The 24,647-nt window shown below is 38.1% G+C and overlaps 1 protein-coding gene across 1 annotated transcript in view; it reads left to right on the plus strand.

Annotated features, from left to right (window-relative positions):
- The window catches only part of LOC126482030 (multiple PDZ domain protein), a 1,476,438-nt gene that overhangs the window by 376,516 nt on the left and 1,075,275 nt on the right, over positions 1 to 24,647 (plus strand). Inside the window, exons 7-10 of the mRNA XM_050106002.1 lie at positions 689 to 793; positions 880 to 1,005; positions 1,393 to 1,575; positions 20,683 to 20,847. Of these exons, the coding sequence (XP_049961959.1) occupies positions 689 to 793; positions 880 to 1,005; positions 1,393 to 1,575; positions 20,683 to 20,847 (579 nt within the window). The remainder of the gene's footprint in view (positions 1 to 688; positions 794 to 879; positions 1,006 to 1,392; positions 1,576 to 20,682; positions 20,848 to 24,647) is intronic.

Raw genomic sequence — 24,647 nt, forward strand, 5'->3', positions numbered from 1 at the left:
GTGTGTGTGTGGGCGCGCGCGCGCGCGCACCCACATCTTAAGCTAGCGTCAGTCAGTGTGTATGCATGCATGCGCTTATGCGCGCATGCGTATGCGCACCCACATCGTAAGCTAGTGTCATTTGTGTCCTGTTACATATGCCTCTATGCCACACAGCAGTCATTTCAGGTGAGTGGTTATCTTTCCTTCCTTTTGTTTATTGTGTCCTTGTTTCCATCCTGAAGTTTTTGTAATTGTAATACCTTTACCAGTGGTGAATACCATGTGATCTCATGTTCATTTCATTTACCTATCACATCACACGTCTCATTTCACAATTCAATTTGTTTAAACATGTCAAACAATCAGTGCATTAAGAAAATCATTGATGATTCAAATGACCTAGCACTCAGCATCAACAATGATGGATGTTCAAGCAGCTCACTCTGCATTGGTTTGAAAAGGTATTAGTATCTATATGTGCTTCATGGCTTACTATTTTGAGATTCATAAAAAAGTGCAATATTTTGATTCATACTACTACTACTACTACTACTACTACCCTCAATAAATACACTAATTCTAGTAGTATAGTATTAGAAAACATGTTAAGAATAGAAAAGCTGTGTCAGCCATGTATGTGGAACTGTTTTATTTGGGAAGGCTTTGGCTTAGTTCTGGTGGAGTAAAATTCTGCTTTTACCTGCAGGTTGATTTATACAATGCAGGGCCAGACAGTGGGTCTGCCATCTCAGGTATCTTCATAAAAAATGTGCTGCCACAAAGTCCAGCTGGTCGCACAGGTGAACTTAAGGTACGTCTTCCTCAGTGTGAAAAAATCACATGAGAGCTGAGTGATTTTTCCCCCTTGTTTTATTGTATTTACTTAATTTTTTGTAGACTGGAGACAGAATTCTGGAAGTGGATGGCATTGACTTACGCCATGCAAGCCATGAAAGAGCTGTTGAGGTGATCCGAAGTGCGGGTAACCCAGTCTGCTTTCTCGTGCAGTCCCTGATACAGTGGGTGAGTGTTTTGGAAGTTTACATATTAGAACAGGAAAGGTACAAGTATTTAAGATAGACCAAATGTAATTTGAGACTGTAAGAAGTATTAGCCTACATTGCCAAGCTCTTTAGAGAGCAAAAGCATAGGAAGTTTTTCATATTGTCTATTTAAGTCATAGATTATATATTATATTGAATTTCAATATGAATGAAGCTTCAAAGAGTCATAGCGTTTCTGGGATGAGATAGTGAGGTGGTCCACATGAGTTGCACATATTAAAGTGGTTACCATGTGGAAAATAGACAGTGCCACTTTCATATGTCATAAGTTATAGATACTTAATTACTAAGAATATGAGAACAGTAAGGTGTAGCGTGAGTGGACGTCCCGCGTGCCTCATTCCAGAGCGTGGACGGAGAAGTTGAGAGTCATTCGACTGAAGTTGCGCCCACATCCTCCTCTGCAGGAGCAGTTGGTGGGTCAACCCGCAGGAGGGCACCCGCACCCCCCTCCCCCACCGGACAGCTGCTAAAGAGTGCCCCCCCTCAAGTCCCACAGGCCAGGACTCCTACACCAGAAGTTATACAGGTGTGTCATAAAAATTTGAACTTCTTATTATTGTTGTTGTTGTTATCATTACTATTTATTTTTCTTCAGCCATGCTCTTTATGTTCTACAGTGCAATTAATTTTTCAATAAAATGTAATCATCTGTATTTATCCTGTGCCACTGTGTAGCATATGAGAGTAAATGCCAGAGTTCTGTCATATATTCCAGTTCTTGAAGCACAGTTCAGAAATGATATTTGGCTTTGGAACTGTCCATCACCTAAATTAATAAGAAATGACAATTCTTCTATGTTAGTTCTCTTTCTAGGGTTGACAAAAATGCTTTGAACATGAACAAAGACAGATAAACATAATTACGTTTATAAGATGGTTTTTGTCATACAAATGTTAGGAAAAAATTAAAATATGAGCTTTCAGAGCAGAGTGCCTCATATTTTGAAATTGAGATGGAAAATTGGGAAAATAAGATGATAGTAAAGTGAAAACTAAGTCATGTGTCAGCTTAAGCTTCAGATTAAGAAAATCCAACTTTGAAAACTCAAATTTTGATATTTACCTCAGTAATTCCCTCAACTTTTGCGGTATTTGTAACAGCATTAGTATATATATTCTTTGTCATCTTTTAACTAAATTTACATTATTTGTGTAACTTCTCGCTTTGTACCTATATTTTAGTTCCTCTTTTATCAGAATGGTGCCAAAACTGTGTGGTTTCATTCTGATTCTACGGTTACTACAATCTATTTAAAGTGCGTGCTATACACAGTGCAATGATTATGAAGTTGACAAAAGTCATGGGATACCTCCTAAAATAGTGGCGGACCTCCTTTTGCTGGGCACAGTGCAGAACCTCGGTCTGGCATGGACTAAAAAAGTCGTTAGAAGTCCTCTGCAGAAGTATTGAGCCATGCTGCCTCTATAGCCTTCCATAATTGCAAAAGTGCTGCTGGTGCAGGATTTTGTGCACAAACTGACCTCTCAGTTATGTCCCATGATTGTTCAACGAGGTTCATGACAGGCAATATGGATGGCCAAAACTTTCGCTTGAATTGGCCAGAATATTCAATTGCAAACAATTGTGGCTCAGTGACATGGCACATCATTGTTTGGGAACATGGCTGCAAATGGTCACCAAGTAGCTGAACAAAACCATTTACAGTCAATGATTGGTTCATTTGGACCAGAGAACACATTACATTCCATGCAAACACAGCCAGCATGATTATGAAGCCACAACCAGCTTCCACAGTGCCTCTTTGACGACTTGGGTCCATGGCTTCATGGGATCTGTGGCACACTCAAACCCTACCATCAGCTCTTACCAACTGAAATCAGGACTTGTCTGACCAGGCCACAGTTTTCCAGTCAAGTGTGGTACAACTGATATGGTCATGAGCCCAGGAAGGGCCATACAGGTGATGTCATGCTGCTAGCAAAGGCACTCACATCAGTTGTCTGCTAACATAGTCTGTTAACACACATTTCTCTGCGCTGTCTTAATGGATACATTCATCATATGTCCCACATTGATTTCTATGGTTATTTCACACAGTGTTGCTTAGAATTCTACGTAAATGCTGCTGCTCAAAGTCATTAAGTGAAAGTTGTCGGCCACTGCATTGTCCGTGGTAAGAGGTAATGCTTGAAATTTGGTATTCTTGGCATACTCTTGACACAGTGAATCTCGGAATATTGGAATGTCCCATGCATCTAGCTCCAACTATCATTCCGCAGTCAGAGTCTGTTAATTACTGTTCTGAGGCCATAATCACATTGGAAATCTTTTCACATGAGTCACCTGAGTACAAATGACAGCTCTGTCAATGCACTATCCTTTTATATCTTGCGTGTACAATACCGCCACCTTCCGTATGTGTGCATATCGCATATGACTATCCCATGACTTTTGTCGCATCAGTGTATTTTGGTATTGATAACAATCATATTAAGTGTGTGATGAATGAAATTTTCACATTCTTATGCACATGAACTCTAAATTTTACTCCATGTACAAAAAGCTCAGTTATACACTATGTTGTTGGGTTAATGTTATTTTGTAAAATAATTACTTGAATTTTATTGCAAATAATATTAATACATTACCTTAACTGACTGCTCAGTTTATTACTGACAATGGATGTAATATCGGAGGTTCACGTGCTGGTTAGTGTTGAGAGTTTTCCATGATAGTTGACTCTCACTGCTAATAAGACTTTGCAAAAAATACCTGACTTTGATGTCTTCCCACAACTGGATGACTGAGCTGATTCAAAAATTATAAAAGGATGCATTCCCGTCTATCATCTCCTAGCAAAGCCATGTGGTGGTCAAACTAGCCTCTAAATTGTTGTCGCAGTCATTTACTGTCTTACGGGATGTTTTCTCTATTCACTTTGTGTTTCATACATTGTAAATTTAATGGAATAAACAGTACATTCGTCATCACAGTTTGGGGCATTGAAATAACGGAAATAATCAGTTTCTGAAGAGGCCAACCACATGATGTAGATGTTAGTGTTGTGGTGATATGGCCTACAGTGAATAAAATTATGCAGTAGTCCACTTTACACAATATGTTCTCAAAATTAAGAAAACTCTGAAAGGCTTCTTTATGCCACAGTACATTTGGCTAGTCATTACATAAAACTGGGCTTGCAACACCTGACAAGTCGTGTCTTCAAAATAACAATAGTAGTACTCATATACATTTTACGTTTTTAAAGGATTGTTTCTAACTTGGAAATCCATCAGGCAAATTTGTAAAGACCTGAATTTTAACCCTCAAATGAGCTCACACCAAATGAGCTCAGTTTCCTCCATGCTTTAAATAACACATACCAACGATGGAAAAACTTTTTTGCTGAAAATACCATATTCTTGTCTTTTTTAGGGTTGTTGTTGTTGTTGTGGTCTTCAGTCCTGAGACTGGTTTGATGCAGCTCTCCATGCTACTCTATCCTGTGTAAGCTTCTTCATCGCCCAGTACCTATTGCAACCTACATCCTTCTGAATCTGCTTAGTGTATTGATCCCTTGGTCTCCCTCTACGATTTTTACCCTCCATGCTGCCCTCCAATGCTAAATTTGTGATCCCTTGATGCCTCAAAACATGTCCTACCAACCGATCCCTTCTTCTAGTCAAGTTGTGCCACAAACTTCTCTTCTCCCCAATCCTATTCAATACCTCCTCATTAGTTACGTGATCTACCCATGTAATCCTCAGCATTATTCTGTAGCACCACATTTCGAAAGCTTCTATTCTCTTCTTGTCCAAACTGGTTATCGTCCATGTTTCACTTCCATACATGGCTACACTCCATACAAATACTTTCAGAAATGACTTCCTGACACTTAAATCTATACTCTATGCTAACAAATTTCTTTTCTTCAGAAACGATTTCCTTGCCATTGCCAATCTACATTTTATATCCTCTCTACTTCGACCATCATCAGTTATTTTACTCCCTAAATAGCAAAACTCCTTTACTACTTTAAGTGTCTCAATTCCTAATCTAATCCCCTCAGCATCACCCGATTTAATTTGACTACATTCCATTATCCTTGTTTTGCTTTTGTTGATGTTCATCTTATATCCTCCTTTCAAGACACTGTCCATTCCGTTCAACTGCTCTTCCAAGTTCTTTGCTGTCTCTGACAAAATTACAATGTCATCGGCGAACCTCAAAGTTTTTACTTCTTCTCCATGAATTTTAATACCTACTCCGAATTTTTCTTTTGTTTCCTTTACTGCTTGCTCAGTATACAAATTGAATAGCATTGGGGAGAGGTTACAACCCTGTCTTACTCCCTTCCCAACCACTGCTTCCCTTTCGTACCCCTCGTCTCTTATAACTGCCATCTGGTTTCTGTACAAATTGTAAATAGCCTTTCGCTCCCTGTATTTTACCCCTGCCACCTACAGAATTTGAAAGAGAGTATTCCAGTTAACGTTGTCAAAAGCTTTCTCTAAGTCTACAAATGCTAGAAATGTAGGTTTGTCTTTTCTTAATCTTTCTTCTAAGATAAGTCGTAAGGTTAGTATTGCCTCACGTGTTCCAACATTTCTACGGAATCCAAACTGATCTTCCCCGAGGTCCGCTTCTACCAGTTTTTCCATTCGTCTGTAAAGAATTCGCGTTAGTATTTTGCAGCTGTGACTTAATAAACTGATAGTTCGGTAATTTTCACATCTGTCAACACCTGCTTTCTTTGGGATTGGAATTATTATATTCTTATTGAAGTCTGTGGGTATTTCGCCTGTCTCATACATCTTGCTTACCAGATGGTAGAGTTTTGTCATGACTGGCTCTCCCAAGGCCATCAGTAGTTCTAATGGAATGTTATCTACTCCTGGGGCCTTGTTTCGACTCAGGTCTTTCAGTGCTCTGTCAAACTCTTCACGCAGTATGTTATCTCCCATTTCATCTTCATCTACATCCTCTTCCATTTCCATAATATTGTCCTCAAGTACATCACCCTTGTATAATCCCTCTATATACTCCTTCCACCTTTCTGCCTTCCCTTCTCTGCTTAGAACTGGGTTGCCATCTGAGCTCTTGATATTCATACAAGTGGTTCTCTTCTCTCCAAAGGTCTCTTTAATTTTTCTGTAGGCAGTATCTATCTTACCCCTAGTGAGACAAGCCTCTACATCCTTACATTTGTCCTCCAGCCATCCCTGCTTAGCCATTTTGCACTTCCTGTCGATCTCATTTTTGAGACGTTTGTATTCCTTTTTGCCTGCTTCATTTACTGCATTTTTATATTTTCTCCTTTCATCAATTAAATTCAATATTTCTTCTGTTACCCAAGGATTTCTATTAGCCCTCGTCTTTTTACCTACTTGATCCTCTCCTGCCTTCACTACTTCATCCCTCAGAGCTACCCATTCTTCTTCTACTGTATTTCTTTCCCCCATTCCTGTCAATTGTTCCCTTATGCTCTCCCTGAAACTCTCTACAACCTCTGGTTCTTTCAGTTTATTCAGGTCCCATCTCCTTAAATTCCCACCTTTTTGCAGTTTCTTCAGTTTCATTCTGCAGTTCATAACCAATAGATTGTGGTCAGAATCTACATCTGCCCCTGGAAATGTCTTACAATTTAAAACCTGGTTCCTAAATCTCTGTCTTACCATTATATAATCTATCTGATACCTTTTATTATTTCCAGGATTCTTCCAGGTATACAACCTTCTTTTATGATTCTTGAACCAAGTATTAGCTATGATTAAGTTATGCTCTGTGCAAAATTCTACAAGGCGGCTTCCTCTTTCATTTCTTCCCCCCAATCCATATTCACCTACTATGTTTCCTTCTCTCCCTTTTCCTACTGACGAATTCCAGTCACCCATGAGTATTAAATTTTCATCTCCCTTCACTACCTGAATAATTTCTTTTATCTCGTCATACATTTCATCAATTTCTTCATCATCTGCAGAGCTAGTTGGCATATAAACTTGTACTACTGTAGTAGGCATCGGCTTTGTGTCTATCTTGGCCACAATAATGCGTTCACTATGCTGTTTGTAGTAGCTAACCCGCACTCCTATTTTTTTATTCATTATTAAACCTACTCCTGCATTACCCCTATTTGATTTTGTATTTATAACCCTGTATTTACCTGACCAAAAGTCTTGTTCCTCCTGCCACCGAACTTCACTAAATCCCACTATATCTAACTTTCACCTATCCATTTCCCTTTTTAAATTTTCTAACCTACCTGCCCGATTAAGGGATCTGACATTCCACGCTCCGATCTGTAGAATGCCAGTTTTCTTTCTCCTGATAACGACATCCTCTTGAGTAGTCCCCGCCCGGAGATCCGAATGGGGGACTATTTTACCTCCGGAATATTTTACCCAAGAGGACGCCATCATCATTTAATCATACACTAAAGCTGCATGTCCTCGGGAAAAATTACGGCTGTAGTTTCCCCTTGCTTTCAGCCGTTCGCAGTACCAGCACAGCAAGGCCGTTTTGGTTAATGTTACAAGGCCAGATCGGTCAATCATCCAGACTGTTGCCCCTGCAACTACTGAAAAGGCTGCTGCCCCTCTTCAGGAACCACATGTTTGTCTGGCCTCTCAACAGATAACCCTCCGTTGTGGTTGCACCTACGGTACGGCCATCTGTATCGCGGAGGCACGCAAGCCACCCCACCAACGGCAAGGTCCATGGTTCATGGGTGGCAAATCCAAATATGATTCTTAAAAATCTGCATCACCCACAATTTCTTCACATTTTACAGTTAAATTTATTAAATTAATTTTTAAAGAATTTGACAGCTTTTATATAGTTAAAATAATTTAAAAAGGAAGTGTAATGAGTGTAGATGCCATTGGTAGCACTGCTGAAAAATACTTGCTGGCAAAAAAAAGGTTGATTCTATTTTTGTTTTAACAGATGGTGTTTTGTTTACTGTCAATCTAATCTCACTTTCCCGTTTCCTGTACATGTGCTCAGTACAATGTCTAATCGTGGTTGTTAAAACACTGCTGACAGTTTTTGTTATATTTGCAGTGAATTTGTGATTAAAAAACACCAAAAATATTACAGACTTTGTGGGAAAGATTTATGTATCGTACTTTGGATCTAAACTTGGTAATCAAGATATATCTTGGGCGCCGCATGGGTTATGTTATGTGTGTGTTGAAGATCTGAGAAAGTGGTCCAAAATGGAGAAAAAAGCCTTTAGACTTGCTGTTCCTATTTTGTTCCGATGATTGCTACTTTTGCATTGTTGATATTACTGGTCATAATTCGAAAAACAAGAAGGTAATAAACTACCCAAACCTTCTGTCCACTGTCCGAACAGTAGGGCATGGTGTAGATTTGATGATTCCTGAACCACCATATGATTTAAATTCTACTCCAACAGAAGTATTTTCTGATGTACAATCTGATTCTGATGAACCAGATGACGATGAATTCCATTGTAATACAGAAAGTCTAGAGCTCTAATTGTTTACTCAGGCCAAGCTTAATGATTTGGTTAGGGATCTGGGTTAACGAAAGAAAAAGCCGAATTGCTTGGCTCTAGATTAAAAGACAAGACCTTATTGGCAGTTGAAACCAGCATATAAATATATAGAAAGAGAGAGCAGCAATTTTCCAAGTTTTTTCAACAAGAAGATGATTTAGTGTACTGCTCAGACATTCCTGGTCTGATGAATGAGTTTGATATTGAATAAAAAAAAGGAAGACTGGAGGCTGTTTATTGATTCATCCAAAACTAGTGAAGGAAAACGCTACCAAGGCTGCTGGAACACCAACATGATGGGGGACTACTGTTGGTCACTTCACTGAGAAGTTCAGCTAGCGACTCATCGTAGAAAAAGCTACACAAGAAACTTCAAAGAAAAACAAGAAAGAGTATAAAAACCAATTCCAGCTGACAAGTGAAACATCTGTTAACACATATCATTGTTTTAAGTAGCTTACTGTAAATGCAAACCATGCGTATGTTGTAACAAAACGTTTCATTAATTTCCTTGTTTACCGTATAGCATAGGATTTTTATACTGTATAATAAAAAGCATATTGCTCTAAAACTATGGATGATACAAAAAAACTAAGGCTAGATTTGGATTCATCTCATAAAAGCTATCAAAGTGAAAAAAGTTTTAAAAAAATTCGTTGGCCTGTGTAATTAAAATGACAGTAACTGATTATCTTGGCTTCAATCTTCCTTGCTCCTTCCCTGTAAATTATTGAAATTCCAAATTCAGCAAATCTGGAAATTGTTAGTATGACTCTGCTTTACTATCATAGTATCAACATTTTTGGTTCTGAGTTTTTTTGAAACCATTCCTCGCTCACGGCAGTACCACCACAGAACTTAGCCGTAATAATGATGTACGAATAAGAGCCCAATAAATATAACCAAGTCACTTACCTTTTTGGCAAACAATGTCTAAATAAATGGGGATACAACAGTTCCTCTGTTGACAGTGTTTAGCCATCTGAGTAGTTATGATGGAAGATATTTGAAAATGGTTTGAAACAGTGAGGTTCTGAAGAAGAAGGAGAAGGAGAAGGAGAAGAAGAAGAGGAGGAGGAGGAGGAGGAGGAAAAGACATAGCTAATATCCTAGATTTTACTTGGTGTGACATTGGCCATTGCAGACTTATTGGATAATTCATGATGACATTACATTGCTTTCATCAGTATCTAATTTTACTATTCCCTGAGCATCAGCGTAGTTCCTAGTGGCAACCTAGTTTATTCTGTTATGTAAACAGAATGCTTCATCCTCTTTTGTATAATCCATTGTGATATATAATCAGAACAACCACAAGGTTCACAGAGAAAAATATATACATGACCCTATCATGACAGCATTGAAGAGAAGTCAGATTACTTAGCAACTGTGACTGTTTCAGGCACAAAAGAATTACTACAGTGAACAAAATTTCACCGAAGAGGAGCCATGCAATTACCAAGGATAAATTACATCAAGTGAGTTATGAACTGAAAGCCAATGCTCAGTCCTTAAGTGTTTATTGACCATGTGTTTCTGTCACTAGCTGCCTCATCATGGGACTGGAAATGAGTAGACACATCAATGAGATGATTAATCAAGGTAACAGTGAAACAGGACAATCAATGTTAGCACTTAACTGTGAACAAAGAACTGCTAGGTCCAGTGGCATCCACTGCCTGTCATCAACTTTTCCAACAAGGAGCTCAATGAGGCTATCATGTTGGTTCTGAGTAAAGGTCTGAATTTTGCTCCAGCTCCACAAATGCTACCAGTTGCTGAGCTTGTTAGTGGAGTGGAACAAGCAACAAAGCTTGCTAGTGGCTGGATTTTAGCAACAGCCAAATCCCCCAAGTTCAGTATTAGTAGGGCAGAGAAACAAGGATTGAAATTGTGGAAGGAGGATGAAAAGTTAGTCAGATCATACTCAAAGCTACGGATTATCACAAAAAGTGTCCTCATTGTTAGAGAATAGCATATACTGGAATCTTAAATGACGCCTCACAATGGTACTTAGCAGGAAGACGGGGGAGCTATTAAAGAACTCTGGCTTCTGATGAACTTGTGGCAAATTTAAGACCATAAGCACCTAGGCACCAAATCTTGTATGGCTTTTCTGAAATACATGTTAGTGCTATCAGCTCTCATACAGCCCCCAGAACAGTATTTAATTAAATTATGTGCACTTTTAGACAGCCACTGTAGACACTATATTAAGAACTCTAAAATGTTTGTAGCAACAGCAAATGAGGATAGGCCCAAGAGAAGTAATGGATAGCCTCAAGGTGATCTCCATTTTTACAAAGGTAACAGTAGAAGAAAGAGTAATGCTTTTCACTCACTATTTCTCTCCTGAAATTTGAAATGTTTTGACATATCTTGACAACTGAATATATTTTGTACAGTGAAAATTATTATGAAAAGACAGATGGAAAAGGAATTTGTTCACCACTGTCATCGGCCATAGCTAATTTTTTTTGATGGAGGACTTCAAAGAATTTGCATTGAACATTGCTCTCCATCCACTCTGCTTCTTCAGACTTGTAGACGATACATTTTTAATTTGGATGTAAGGCAATGAGGTGTTGCAGCAGTTCATCAACCATATGAACGGTATACATCCAAACATACAATTTACAGCAGAGATGGAGAAAGGCGGAAAGTTGCCTTTCTTAGATATGTTGGTTGAACTGAAAGCAGATGGATGGCTTGACCATTCTAAGTATCAAGAACTGACACACATGGACCTATACCTCAGTGGATGTAGCTTTCATGATCCATCTCATAAGGGAGCTATGCTGAGCACCTTAATACACAGAACAGGGACTGTTTTGGGCAAGGTACATCTTGACTCCAAAATTAACCATTTTACAGTGGTGTTCAGAAGTAGTGGTAATTCAGTCTATGCCACTATGTCAGCTTCATCAAAGGAACCAAGACATGACGCCATTCAAGCATGCCCGGAGGACCAACACACAGTGCACCTTCCATTCATTGGTTTAACAACAAGTAAGACTGGTAAAGTCATTCAGCAATGGCTCTTAAACAGGCAAGGAAGAGGCCAGGCAGTCATCCAGGAAAATTGGAGAAATTTTGCAACCTGTTAAATATAATATCTGCCTGAGAGTACCAGAGATTTATAATATTCCTTGCAAGTGTGCAGCATTTCATTGAAATCTATATGAACTATTGTTGATCACTGTGTTGATCAGCTTCCCCTTAAGTATAGAAACTTTGAAAAAACAATGGTGACCAAGTAATACCTAATGAATAAATCCAAGATGACATAGTTCACCAACTGACTTGAGTGGTGATGCTACAAGTGGCAATGGACAGTGAGCACAAACATGATCTATGTACTTGGAGGGTACTATTTCAGCATTTGCCATCTCTTTGATACCACAGTTATGTGGTCTGGCCAATCAGATGCCATTCTCTGGGTATAAAAGTGGGAGTCTCAGTGTTTACCGACAGACGTAGTCTCTATGACAATAATTGAAGCACTCATCAGAACCTTGGGATTTTATCCAAATTGGACGTGGAAAGTTAACTGAAAACTTCCTATCCAAGACCTCCATTGCAAAAGACTTCACAACTGCACAACTCTTTAGTTTGTTACTGGACTTTAAGAAGTTTATGAAAACAGAAACCAAACTAAATAACAAGACAGAATAACTTGTCAACTTTATACATAAAAATGAACATATTTGTCTCAGGTATGTGAACTATTAATAAAGATAATTTCACAGTGGAGAAATGGAAGCCAGAAATATAGTCACTGCAACACAAGAAAAAAGTGAAGTACATCAATGGCAATGATTATGTGTTTTAATTTTTGTTATCATCAGTCTTTTGACTGTTTAATGTGGCCCGCCACAAATTTCTCTCCTGTGCTTACCTCTTCAACTCAGAGTAGCACTTGCAACCTATGTCCTCAATTATTTGCTGCATGTATTCCAATCTCTGTCTTCCTCTGCAGTTTTTGCCCTCTGCAGCTCCCTCTAGTACCAAGGAAGTCATTCCCTCATGTCTTAACAGATGTTCTATCATCCTGTTCCTTCTCCCTGTCAGTGTTTTCCACATATTCATTTCCTCTCCGATTCTGCGGAGAACCTCCTCATTCCTTACCTTATCAGTCCACGTTTGTCTGTAGCACCACATCTCAAATGTTTCTGTTCCAGTTTTCCCACAGTCCATGTTTCATTTCCATACAATGCTGTTCTCTAGATGTACACTCTCAGAAATTTCATCTTCAAATTAAGGCCGATATTTGATATTAGTAGACTTCTCTTGGCCAAGAATGCCCCTTTTACTATTGCTAGAATGCTTTTTATGTCCTCCTTTCTCCATTTGTCGTTGGTTATTTTACTGCCTAGTTAGCATAATTCATTAACTTCATCTACTTCGTGACCATCAATCCTGATGTTAAGTTTCTCACTGTTATCATTTCTACTAGTTTTCATTACCTTCGTCTTTCTTCAATTTACTCTCTATCCATACTCTGTATTCATTAGACTGTTCATTCCATTCAGCAGTTCATGTAATTCTTCTTCACTCTCACTCAGGATAGCAATGTCATCAGAGAAACATATCATTGATATCATTTCACCTTGAATTTTAATTCCACTCCTGAACTTATCTTTTATTTCCATCATTGCTTCCTTGATGTACAGATTGAACAGTAGGGGTGAAAGGCTACATCCCTGTCTTGCACCCTTTTTAATACAAGCACTTCCTTCTTGGTCGTTCATTCTTATTATTCCCTCTTGGCTGTTGTACATATTGTATATGACCCATCTCTCCCTACTGCTTACTCCTCCTTTTCTCAGAATTTTTAATATCTTGTAACATTTTACATTGTCAAAGGCTTTCTCCAGGTTGACGATTCCTGTGAATGTGTCTTGATTTTATGCTTATCCATTACGGATATTGTCTTGATTTTTCTTTAGTCTTGCTTCCATTATTAAACGCAGTGTCAGAATTGCCTCTCATGCCTGTACCTTTTCTAAAGCCAAACTGATGATAATTTAATGCACCATCAATTTTCTTTTCCATTCTTCTGTATATTATTCTTGTAACCAACTTTGATGCATGAACTGTTAAGCCGATTGTGTGGCAATTCTTGCACTTGTCAGTTCTTGCTGTCTTCGGAATTGTGTGAATGATGCTTTTCTGAAAGTCAGATGGTATGTTGCCGGACTCATACATTCTACAAACCAATGTGAATAGTCATTTTGTTGCTGCTTCCCCCAATGATTTTAGAAATTCTGATGGAATTTTATCTATCCCTTCTGCCTTATTTGATCTTAAGCCCTCCAAAGCTCTATTAAATTCTGGTTCTAATATTGGATTCTCTATCTCTTCTAAATCAACTCCTGTTTCTTCTTCTATCACATCAGACAAATCTTCCCTCTCATAAATAATATCTATGCATGTCACAAATGGGAAGTAGGATAGATGACACAGTCTAAATTCTACAGGTGTGAAGTACAGAGAACAGAGACATAATAACTATGCGATACAATTGTGCAACTAAGGAAAAAAAAAAAGAAACAAGAGGAAGAAGAGGTTGTAGAGCTTATGGCAATGGAAATGGAAAACAACACAACAAATATTTTAATATGTCTTTCAGCAGCCAGCTATTGGTTGGAGATACATGACTGAAATGTGACTTTAATCAAAAAGTAACTTGATGAAAATGGGAACTACATGATTTACAGACACTTTAAAGTTCATAATATTCATTATAGTTCAGTGCCAAGTGTCAAAGCAAGGATCAGAGGAAAAACTTTTCTCGATCGTCATTGGATGGCAACATGGAGGTTTGAAATTTTTAAGATTCAAAAGATCCAGGGTAAAATTTAAAAGTAGCTATGATAGGATGCCAATTTACAAGTACCTGTACAATAAAAATTCAGCAGTCAAATAACACTTATCATTTACAGGAATGAAACATGCAAAAATAGTTTTATTTCTTTATAATGATAAGAAATCTACATTCTTGCCAATGTTATGTTAACATATGTTGCCCAGCAGAATGATCCATAGTTCAGCAGTGTAAACATAGAAAAAAAGAAATTTGAAGTGGATTGGCTGCATAAACTGACAAAAATCCTCATTCCCAGTGGAATGAAATAAAAGATGTCTTTAAGGTCAAATGTAAAGTTGTTGTTGTTGTTGTGGTCTTCAGTCCTGAGACTGGTTTGATGCAGCTCTCCATGCTACTCTATCCTGTGCAAGCTTCTTCATCTCCCAGTACCTACTGCAACCTACATCCTTCTGAATCTGCTTAGTGTATTCATCTCTTGGTCTCCCTCTACGATTTTTACCCTCCACGCTGCCCTACAATACTAAATTGGTGATCCCTTGATGCCTCAGAACATGTCCTACCAACCGATCCCTTCTTCTGGTCAAGTTGTGCCACAAACTTCTCTTCTCCCCAATCCTATTCAATACTTCCTCATTAGTTACGTGATCTACCCATCTAATCTTCAGCATTCTTCTGTAGCACCACATTTCGAAAGCTTCTATTTTCTTCTTGTCCAAACTATTTATCGTCCATGTTTCACTTCCATACATGGCTACACTCCATACGAATACTTTCAGAAATGACTTCCTGACACTTAAATCAATACTGGATGTTAACAAATTTCTCTTCTTCAGAAACGCTTTCCTTGCCATTGCCAGCCTACATTTTATATCCTCTCTACTTCGACCATCATCAGTTATTTTGCTCCCCAAATAGCAAAACTCCTTTACTACTTTAAGTGCCTCATTTCCTAATCTAATTCCCTCAGCATCACCCGACTTAATTAGACTACATTCCATTATCCTTGTTTTGCTTTTGTTGATGTTCATCTTATATCCTCCTTTCAAGACACTGTCCATTCCATTCAACTGCTCTTCCAAGTCCTTTGCTGTCTCTGACAGAATTACAATGTCATCGGCGAACCTCAAAGTTTTTATTTCTTCTCCCTGAATTTTAATACCTACTCCGAATTTTTCTTTTGTTTCCTTTACTGCTTGCTCAATATACAGATTGAACAACATCGGGGAGAGGCTACAACCCTGTCTTACTCCCTTCCCAACCACTGCTTCCCTTTCATGTCCCTCGACTCTTATAACTGCCATCTGGTTTCTGTACAAATTGTAAATAGCCTTTCGCTCCCTGTATTTTACCCCTGCCACCTTTAGAATTTGAAAGAGAGTATTCCAGTCAACATTGTCAAAAGCTTTCTCTAAGTCTACAAATGCTAGAAATGTAGGTTTGCCTTTCCTTAATCTTTCTTCTAAGATTAGTCGTAAGGTCAGTGTTGCCTCACGTGTTCCAGTGTTTCTACGGAATCCAAACTGATCTTCCGCGAGGTTGGCCTCTACCAGTTTTTCCATTCGTCCGTAAAGAATTCGTGTTAGTATTTTGCAGCTGTGACTTATTAAGCTGATAGTTCGGTAATTTTCACATCTGTCAACACCTGCTTTCTTTGGGATTGGAATTATTATATTCTTCTTGAAGTCTGAGGGTATTTCGCCTGTTTCATACATCTTGCTCACCAGATGGTAGAGTTTTGTCAGTACTGGCTCTCCCACAGCCGTCAGTAGTTCCAATGGAATATTGTCTACTCCGGGGGCCTTGTTTCGACTCAGGTCTTTCAGTGCTCTGTCAAACTCTTCACGCAGTATCATATCTCCCATTTCATCTTCATCTACATCCTCTTCCATTTCCATAATATTGTCCTCAAGTACATCGCCCTTGTATAGACCCTCTATATACTCCTTCCACCTTTCTGCTTTCCCTTCTTTGCTTAGAACTGGGTTTCCATCTGAGCTCTTGATATTCATACAAGTCGTTCTCTTATCTCCAAAGGTCTCTTTAATTTTCCTGTAGGCGGTATCCATCTTACCCCTAGTGAGATAGGCCTCTACATCCTTACATTTGTCCTCTAGCCATCCCTGCTTAGCCATTTTGCACTTCCTGTCGATCTCATTTTTGAGACGTTTGTATTCCTTTTTGCCTGTTTCACTTACTGCATTTTTATATTTCCTCCTTTCATCAATTAAATTCAATATTTCTTCTGTTACCCAAGGATTTCTATTAGCCCTCGTCTTTTTAACAACTTGATCCTCTGCTGCCTTCACTACTTCATCCCTCAAAGCTACCCATTCTTCTTCTACTGTATTTATTTCCCCCATTCCTGTCAATTGCTCCCTTATGCTCTCCCTGAATCTCTGTACAACCTCCGGTTCTTTTAGTTTATCCAGGTCCCATCTCCTTAAATTCCCACCTTTTTGCAGCTTCTTCAGTTTTAATCTACAGGTCATTACCAATAGATTGTGGTCAGAGTCCACATCTGCCCCTGGAAATGTCTTACAATTTAAAACCTGGTTCCTAAATCTCTGTCTTACCATTATATAATCTATCTGATACCTTTTAGTATCTCCAGGGTTCTTCCATGTATACAACCTTCTTTCATGATTCTTAAACCAAGTGTTAGTTATGATTATGTTGTGCTCTGTGCAAAATTCTACCAGGCGGCTTCCTCTTTCATTTCTGTCCCCCAATCCATATTCACCTACTATGTTTCCTTCTCTCCCTTTTCCTACACTCGAATTCCAGTCACCCATGACTATTAAATTTTCATCTCCCTTCACAATCTGAATAATTTCTTTTATTTCATCATACATTTCTTCAATTTCTTCGTCATCTGCAGAGCTAGTTGGCATATAAACTTGTACTACTGTAGTAGGTGTTGGCTTCGTATCTATCTTGGCCACAATAATGTGTTCACTATGCTGTTTGTAGTAGCTTACCCGCATTCCTATTTTCCTATTCATTATTAAACCTACTCCTGCGTTACCCCTATTTGATTTTGTGTTTATAACCCTGTAGTCACCTGACCAGAAGTCTTGTTCCTCCTGCCACCGAACTTCACTAATTCCCACTATATCTAACTTCAACCTATCCATTTCCCTTTTTAAATTTTCTAACCTACCTGCCCGATTAAGGGATCTGACATTCCACGCTCCGATCCGTAGAACGCCGGTTTTCTTTCTCCTGATAACGACATCCTCTTGAGTAGTCCCCGCCCGGAGATCCGAATGGGGGACTATTTTACCTCCGGAATATTTTACCCAAGAGGACGCCATCATCATGTAATCATACAGTAAAGCTGCATGCCCTCGGGAAAAATTACGGCTGTAGTTTCCCCTTGCTTTCAGCCGTTCGCAGTACCAGCACAGCAAGGCCGTTTTGGTTATTGTTACAAGGCCAGATCAGTCAATCATCCAGACTGTTGCCCTTGCAACTACTGAAAAGGCTGCTGCCCTCTTCAGGAACCACACGTTTGTCTGGCCTCTCAACAGATACCCCTCCGTTGTGGTTGCACCTATGGTACGGCTATCTGTATCGCTGAGGCACGCAAGCCTCCCCACCAACGGCAAGGTCCATGGTTCATGGGGGGGGGAATGTAAAGTTACTGAAGAAAATTATGTTGAGAAATATATATTTTTCTGTACATACATTCTTTTTCTTTCTTTTTTTGTTTGGGCCATCTAAGGACCACACACCAATTTCAATGCTTCCTTCTTTGTTGTTCTTTCTTTTTCATCCAGAATTCTTTCATCTTTTCACTATGTATCCTTTTTCTCTCCTCCAACTATTTTGACCCTGTTTTCTTCTCCCTCCTGCCTTGGAATCCTTCCATCTTTCATTGTTTTGTGCAATTGAAATTAATGTACTGTCATAACATTATAAGGTATAATAAAAATAGCAGTATCAAAAATATACTAGGAGAGCCAAAAATACTGCAACAAATGTGCAAGAATTTAGACCTCATAAAACAGTTCAGTTTTGCCAAGCAACCGATATCAAGATATGAGTAATTGCTGAGTTACACATGCTTGCTTGTATGAATGAAGTGATGTAGAGTAGATCAGTTAGGGTTACGTTAATTTGTATCAGGAACGAATATCAACAATACTGGAAAAGATAGATTGCTACTCACTGTAAACATGACACATTGAGTTGCAGACAGGCACAATGTCCTGAGCTGCCAGACATGGCAGTCATCTGTGTGTGAGGTGTGGTTGCTTGATGTGTGTGTGTGTGTGTGTGTGTGTGTGTGTTTGTGTTTCGTTTCCTGAAGGCAGCTTTGGCCAAAAGCTAAATGTGTAACAGTCTTTTTGGTGTGCCTGACAGCAACTCCATGTGTCATCTTTACCTTGTGTAGCAATCTCTCTTTTGTCTATACTTTTGACATTCCAACCTGCAGTTTCGATTGTTTGACTTTATATTAGCAAGGAGGTAGGTGTGATATTTATGTTGGTGCAAAAGCACTTACTAGTGTGGCAGGTTCAGTCATTCTAAATCTACATCTACATTCATACTCTACAAACTGTTGTGAAGTGCATGGTAGAGGGTACTTCTTATTGTAATATATATTACAGTTTCTACCCATTCCATTCATGGTATGGCATATGCAAAGAAAGAAAACTACAATGCTTCTGTACATGCTTTAATTTGTCCACTCTTGTCTTCATAATCCCTATGAGGGGGCTATAGTATATTCTATAAGATTCCTCTGTTAGTTCTTGTTCCTGAACCACTGTAAATATGCTTTGGTAATAGTTGGCATCATGCTTCAACCATCTGCCAGTTCAGGTTTTTCCACAATTCCATTATGCTCTCCCATAAATTGTGATAAACAGTGATTTATCACTTTCCTACCAGACAAAGAAGAACTGCAATAAAAGAATAAAATATTGTGGTTACTTTCTTTGGCTTTGGTGTATTTGACATAGTATTGCATAATTGTGATTGTTACTTGGACTCAATGATAAAAGAAATGCAAGTTTCAAATACAGTCACTTGCTACGCAAAAACATCATGCAAATTGAATCTAAATGTTTTCAGATTTTGTACTGTAATGTTGTTTCACAGCCCTTTCTGTTTATAAGTACACAGTTACATCACTCATAACTTTTTCCTTTTCTGTTCCTCATATAGCATGTAGTGTTCTTGTTCAATGAAGATGCTGCAGTATCAGCTATTTTGAACCCATTGTTGCAATTTTCCATTACCATATCTAGAAGTTTTACGATGATTTCCTGTATGGTAGCCTCCTCTGCCCAACCTGAAAGTGTAGGCTACCATCCTGTGCCTAGATGAGCCTGTTTAAATTCATCACCAAAGAACCAAATCATTTTTAATGCCACAGTGTAGTCTGCATCTTTTCAAATGAAAAAAATGCATTAAAACATGGAATACGGTTTCCTCCTTTGTCCACTCCACCTGTCTCACTAACCAGAACTAGCTATATCCATTTGCAGCTTTCAACAAAAGTACTGATAAAATCTAATAGAATCATACTCACCTGTAATGGTGTGGTTAAACAAAATGCCTTATTTTTTGATAGACATTTACAAAACTAACCAAGCTATATTTGTATGCACCTCATACCACAATTACATGGCAGTTTTGGTCTATCAGCACAATTGGCAACATACGTAGAAGTCAGAACTTTGCTTTGCATTTACACATTTGATCAAAGATCACGGAAATTTTAGTTTGTATTAATGCTTAAATGATATACTTAAATTTCTGCAAGGGGTAAGACCCATGTTGATCAATCAACTGAAAACTGAAGTTCTTCCTAAGTAAAAGTTTAAAATTTTATTCTGGCTTTACCTTGAGCCAGGCAAATTTGAAATTCCCACTGTGATACAGTTAAAATGGAATGTAGGCTTTCACAGCTGGTGTTGTCTTCAGTTGAAACTTCCGGGCTGAGGGGCCGTGGTTGATGTATAAAATTTCCACCTGACATTTCGTCTCCATCTGCGAGAGACATCTTCTGAGGTCGTCCAGCTACTGCAGTAGCTGGACGAAAGCCGCACGACCTCAGAAGATGTCTCTTGCAGATGGAGGCGAAACATCAGGTGGAAATTTTATACATCGATCACAGCCTCTCAGCTCAGAAGTTTCAACTGAAGAGTTAAAATGGATTTAATCATATGAAAAAGCTTGAGAAAGCTTTTCACCATGTTGTTTCAAAATTATACAAAAAGAAGTTACCAAGAGTGTGTTACATTGTGAACTTAATTGTAATTTAATTTCTATTTTGAATGTTTAAATTAAATTTTATTTTTCATCGTAGGTGGGACTGTCAGATGAAGGGAAACAGGAATTGCAGCAGAGTAACCGTGAAGTAACAGAAAATAAAAGATCTGAGCGAAAGTATTCTTCAAGTGAAGACAGTGAGGAAGATGAAGAGGATGTGCGAGACCTGGAGGGTCGCATTTTCACAAAAAAGGGGCAAGAGGTAATGATTTTTCTCTTCACTTCTCATTCCTTCTTTTTATATATATTATACACAATAGAGCTCTCACTGTGTATTTAGTGGTTCTACTGTCTGAATGAAAGTGCTAAGAGCTTCATGTCCCCATGCAGAATATAATACTAAATGGATACAAAATAGCTATTCTTTATTATTTCTTTGGTTACTGTGGACATGTTGTGATCATTGCTTTAGATGATTAAAGAGAACAATTAATTCTGACTATCAACAATGTAAGGAAAGACAGATCGCTACTTACCGTGAAGAAGACATGTCATGTCTTCTTTATTTTAATTAGCACTCTGTCTTTCCGTATACTGTTAATATCCTACCTGGAGTGTCCATTGTTTGAGTTGAGTCTGACTAGTATACAAAATTTCTTTCCCACTAATCATCAGTGAAATCAGAGATACCGACAGACAATATCATATCATCCTACATCATGATAATGTTAGCTGGCAGACAACACCCCAAACTATTGACTATTTGATGGAGAAAACCATCAGATTAATGCCTCATTGCTTGTAATCATGTGATTTATCACTGAACAACTTCTTTTTGTTCCTTTATGCAAAACAAAAAATATGTTGCTAGCATTTGTCCTCTCTTAAAGTAGAAACTACTGCCTTTTTCTCTTTTCTTTCATTGTTTTTGTAAAAAATTAAGAGGCAACCCTATGTAATGACTATCTACAAAATTTAAAAACTGAGATCTTTAAGCTTACAAGTTCCTTTTGCAGAACTATTTCTAAACTTAAAGAAGTTGCATTTATGTCAAACAAAACTTGAATTATAAGATATTAGATTCTGCTTGCAAATTAGCAAAATGGAGGGTGATTAACTATAGTGAAAATAGTAATTTTGTATATTTATAAATCACCAAACAGCGATATTAATTATTTTTTAAGTATCTTGATCTGTCTTTAAGTAAAACTCAGTAGTTAGGAAAGAACTGTAGTACAGTGTGGTGACTGTAATATTAATTTTGCAAATAGTAATATAGAAAGAGAGAACTTCCTTAATGTCATTAAAAGTCATAATCTGTATGTAACCATTAACTCTTCAACCCACATGACAAAAATTAGTGCCACTACTTGACCAAGTCTGTGGAAATGTGTGTAGGTACTCAGCACAGACATTCATTACAGGATATAGTGGTCAACTGGCACAGCTACTGACATTGCTCCTAAACTGCCCTGCATCTCAGGATGAGTCTCCTGTATATAAGAGGAATTTTTGCAAGCAAAATATAGAATGTTTTCTGCTTTTGCTTTAAAAATTCAAAAGCAAACCATGATACAAACTTTCTGAGTTATTTCAAAAGTTAAAATTAATTCTGAAGCAGGTCGAAGGGGCAAGATTAAGAGGAAATGATGGCTCTGTCAGGAAATCATCAAACAAAAATTAGTCATTATGAGAAGCTATGCAAAAACTTACTGAGAAGAAGGAAACTCATAATAATATCGCTCTTTCCTATGAAGTCAGCCTTGTTACTGACTTGAAGTTGGTTGCACATCTGTTCGATTTGTACTTTGCTGCAATAACAAAGAATTTAATGGCTCAAAAATTTGGAAAATTAGGTGTGAAAAACACCCAGTAACTTGCAAATCTTAAAGTCAACAAAAATAGAATGTTCCTCTGACCTGTCTGTCAATATGAGTTACTGTAAGTCATACACTCATTAGTCATTCAGTGGTAGATGATGAGATCCCTGGCCACATGATAAAAATATCAGCAAACTTTATTTTCACATCTTATTAGACATATGCTAGTCTTCACTGTCAGAGGAATTTTTCCAAATTTTCTAAAAACTGCTAAAGATGGGAGACTCATAGGAAATTTCAAATACAGGTTGGCTTTTCAAAATTTATTGAACAACTCTTTCCAGCTCAGCTAATAAAATTTTTCAGTCAGAATAATATATTATCAGTATGATTTCAGAGTACAGCATTTCCCCGAGACTGCTACTTCTAATCTTGTCATCCACATCTTAAATGCAAGTAACAAATACTCCAGAATCTCTGATATTTTCTCAGCTTTGCCAAAGGTTTTTCATGTTATAAATAATTCATTTCTGCTAAACAAAATTGACTGTTATGGTGTGTGAGGTGTACCAGATGATTGGCTGAAATCTTATTTAGTCAATCAACCTCAGATTACAGAGGGAAACACAAACATGGTAGTATTACCCAGAGCTACCCTTCAGAGCCAACCTGACTGTCACATAGTGTACTGTAGGGCTCCATCTTAGGATCATTTCTTTTTCCAGTGAATGTAAATGACTTGCCCTCATGTGTAAAGAAAGCAGATGCAGTGCCATTTTCAGATGATACCAGTTTGCTTATTGAAGCAAAATATGCATATCTTACCACTTCCGCAGATGTCATCGCTGATGAAGTTTCACAGTGGCTCTGTAGAAACAGGTTCTCCTAAATGCACAAAAAACTATTACTTTACACTTTCACACCCAGGAAAATAAAAATGCAGAGAAGCCATTAAATTGCATGAACAATCAGGAAATTCAAAATATGACAGACAAAATTTCTAAGTCTTTGCCTGTGTGAACCCACAACTCTGTAAGTTAACGTCTTGTAATCAGAGTGCTGTCCATTAATGCAACTCATGAAACTGTAAAACCTGTGTTTTTGTGATACACTTGCTGTTAAGATATGGTGTTACCTTGTGGGGTAATTTCCCTCATACCTTAACAACATTCAGGAAGTTAAAGGAGATAAGGAGAGTAGTAAAAAATAAACAATAGTTCATGTAAATCTTTTTTCATGAGGTATAAATATTCTTCTTCCCTCCAATTGCATTTTTGAAACTGTAATGTTTGTAAGGAAAAGCATGATGTATTAGGAGAGTGTCTTAATCCCAAACATTGCTATGCATGAGGACCATGCTAGGTTAAGGGACAGTATTCATAAAAACTGTTCCAGCACAAGTTTGTGTCACAAGGGTGCATATCATTCCAGTGTAGCATTATACTATAAGCTGCCAGAAATTATGAAGGGCACCAGTCAAGTAATGGCATTCAAAAAAGCTGTCAATTCTTTTTATTAAGGAATTGTTTTTACAGTGTGTCTGATTATATGTGCATCAAGCTAGAATAATTGTCTAATATAACTATACTGTAGAATATTATCCAATATCTGTCATATATTGTATGTGTAAAAAGTAACTGGACAGATAAAAAATCTATTTATCAAGCAGTGGGGGGAGAGCACATATCTGAAAGGTATTATGTATGCAAGCTTTTGGAGTTAGTGGCTCCTCCTTTTGGCAGAAGGGTTTATGGGGAACAAAGAGAGATGAAGAAATAGGACTGGTGAGGTTTAGCAAAACAGGTAGAGTTCAGAAAAGTCACCCAGAACCCTGGGTCAGGGAAGACTTACCAGACTAGAGGAAAAGGAAAGATTGATTGTTGGGGATGGCACTGGATGAGATTTGAAAACCTGGATCTTGAAATATTACTGCTAAAACATCAAGCATGAATTAGTAAGAGCAAATGCTAGGTGTGTTGTATGTGATAGAGGTGGGAGGGGGGCGGTGAAAAATAGACAAGTCAGAAAATTAAAGATGTAGAAAACTAAAATTAAGTGAAGGAAGGAGTAGTTACTCTGAAGAAATGCCGAGACCAATTATATTAATGTAAATTAAGACCATGTGGGTGGCAAAAACCAAGGACATGTTGAAGTGCCAGTTCCCATTTGTGGAGTTTCGAGAAACTGGTGTCTGGAAAGAATTCAGGTGGCACGTGTGGTGAAACAGGCACTAAGGCCGCAA

This window comes from Schistocerca serialis, chromosome 5 (assembly GCF_023864345.2).
Source record: "Schistocerca serialis cubense isolate TAMUIC-IGC-003099 chromosome 5, iqSchSeri2.2, whole genome shotgun sequence".
Classification (NCBI taxonomy): domain Eukaryota; kingdom Metazoa; phylum Arthropoda; class Insecta; order Orthoptera; family Acrididae; genus Schistocerca; species Schistocerca serialis.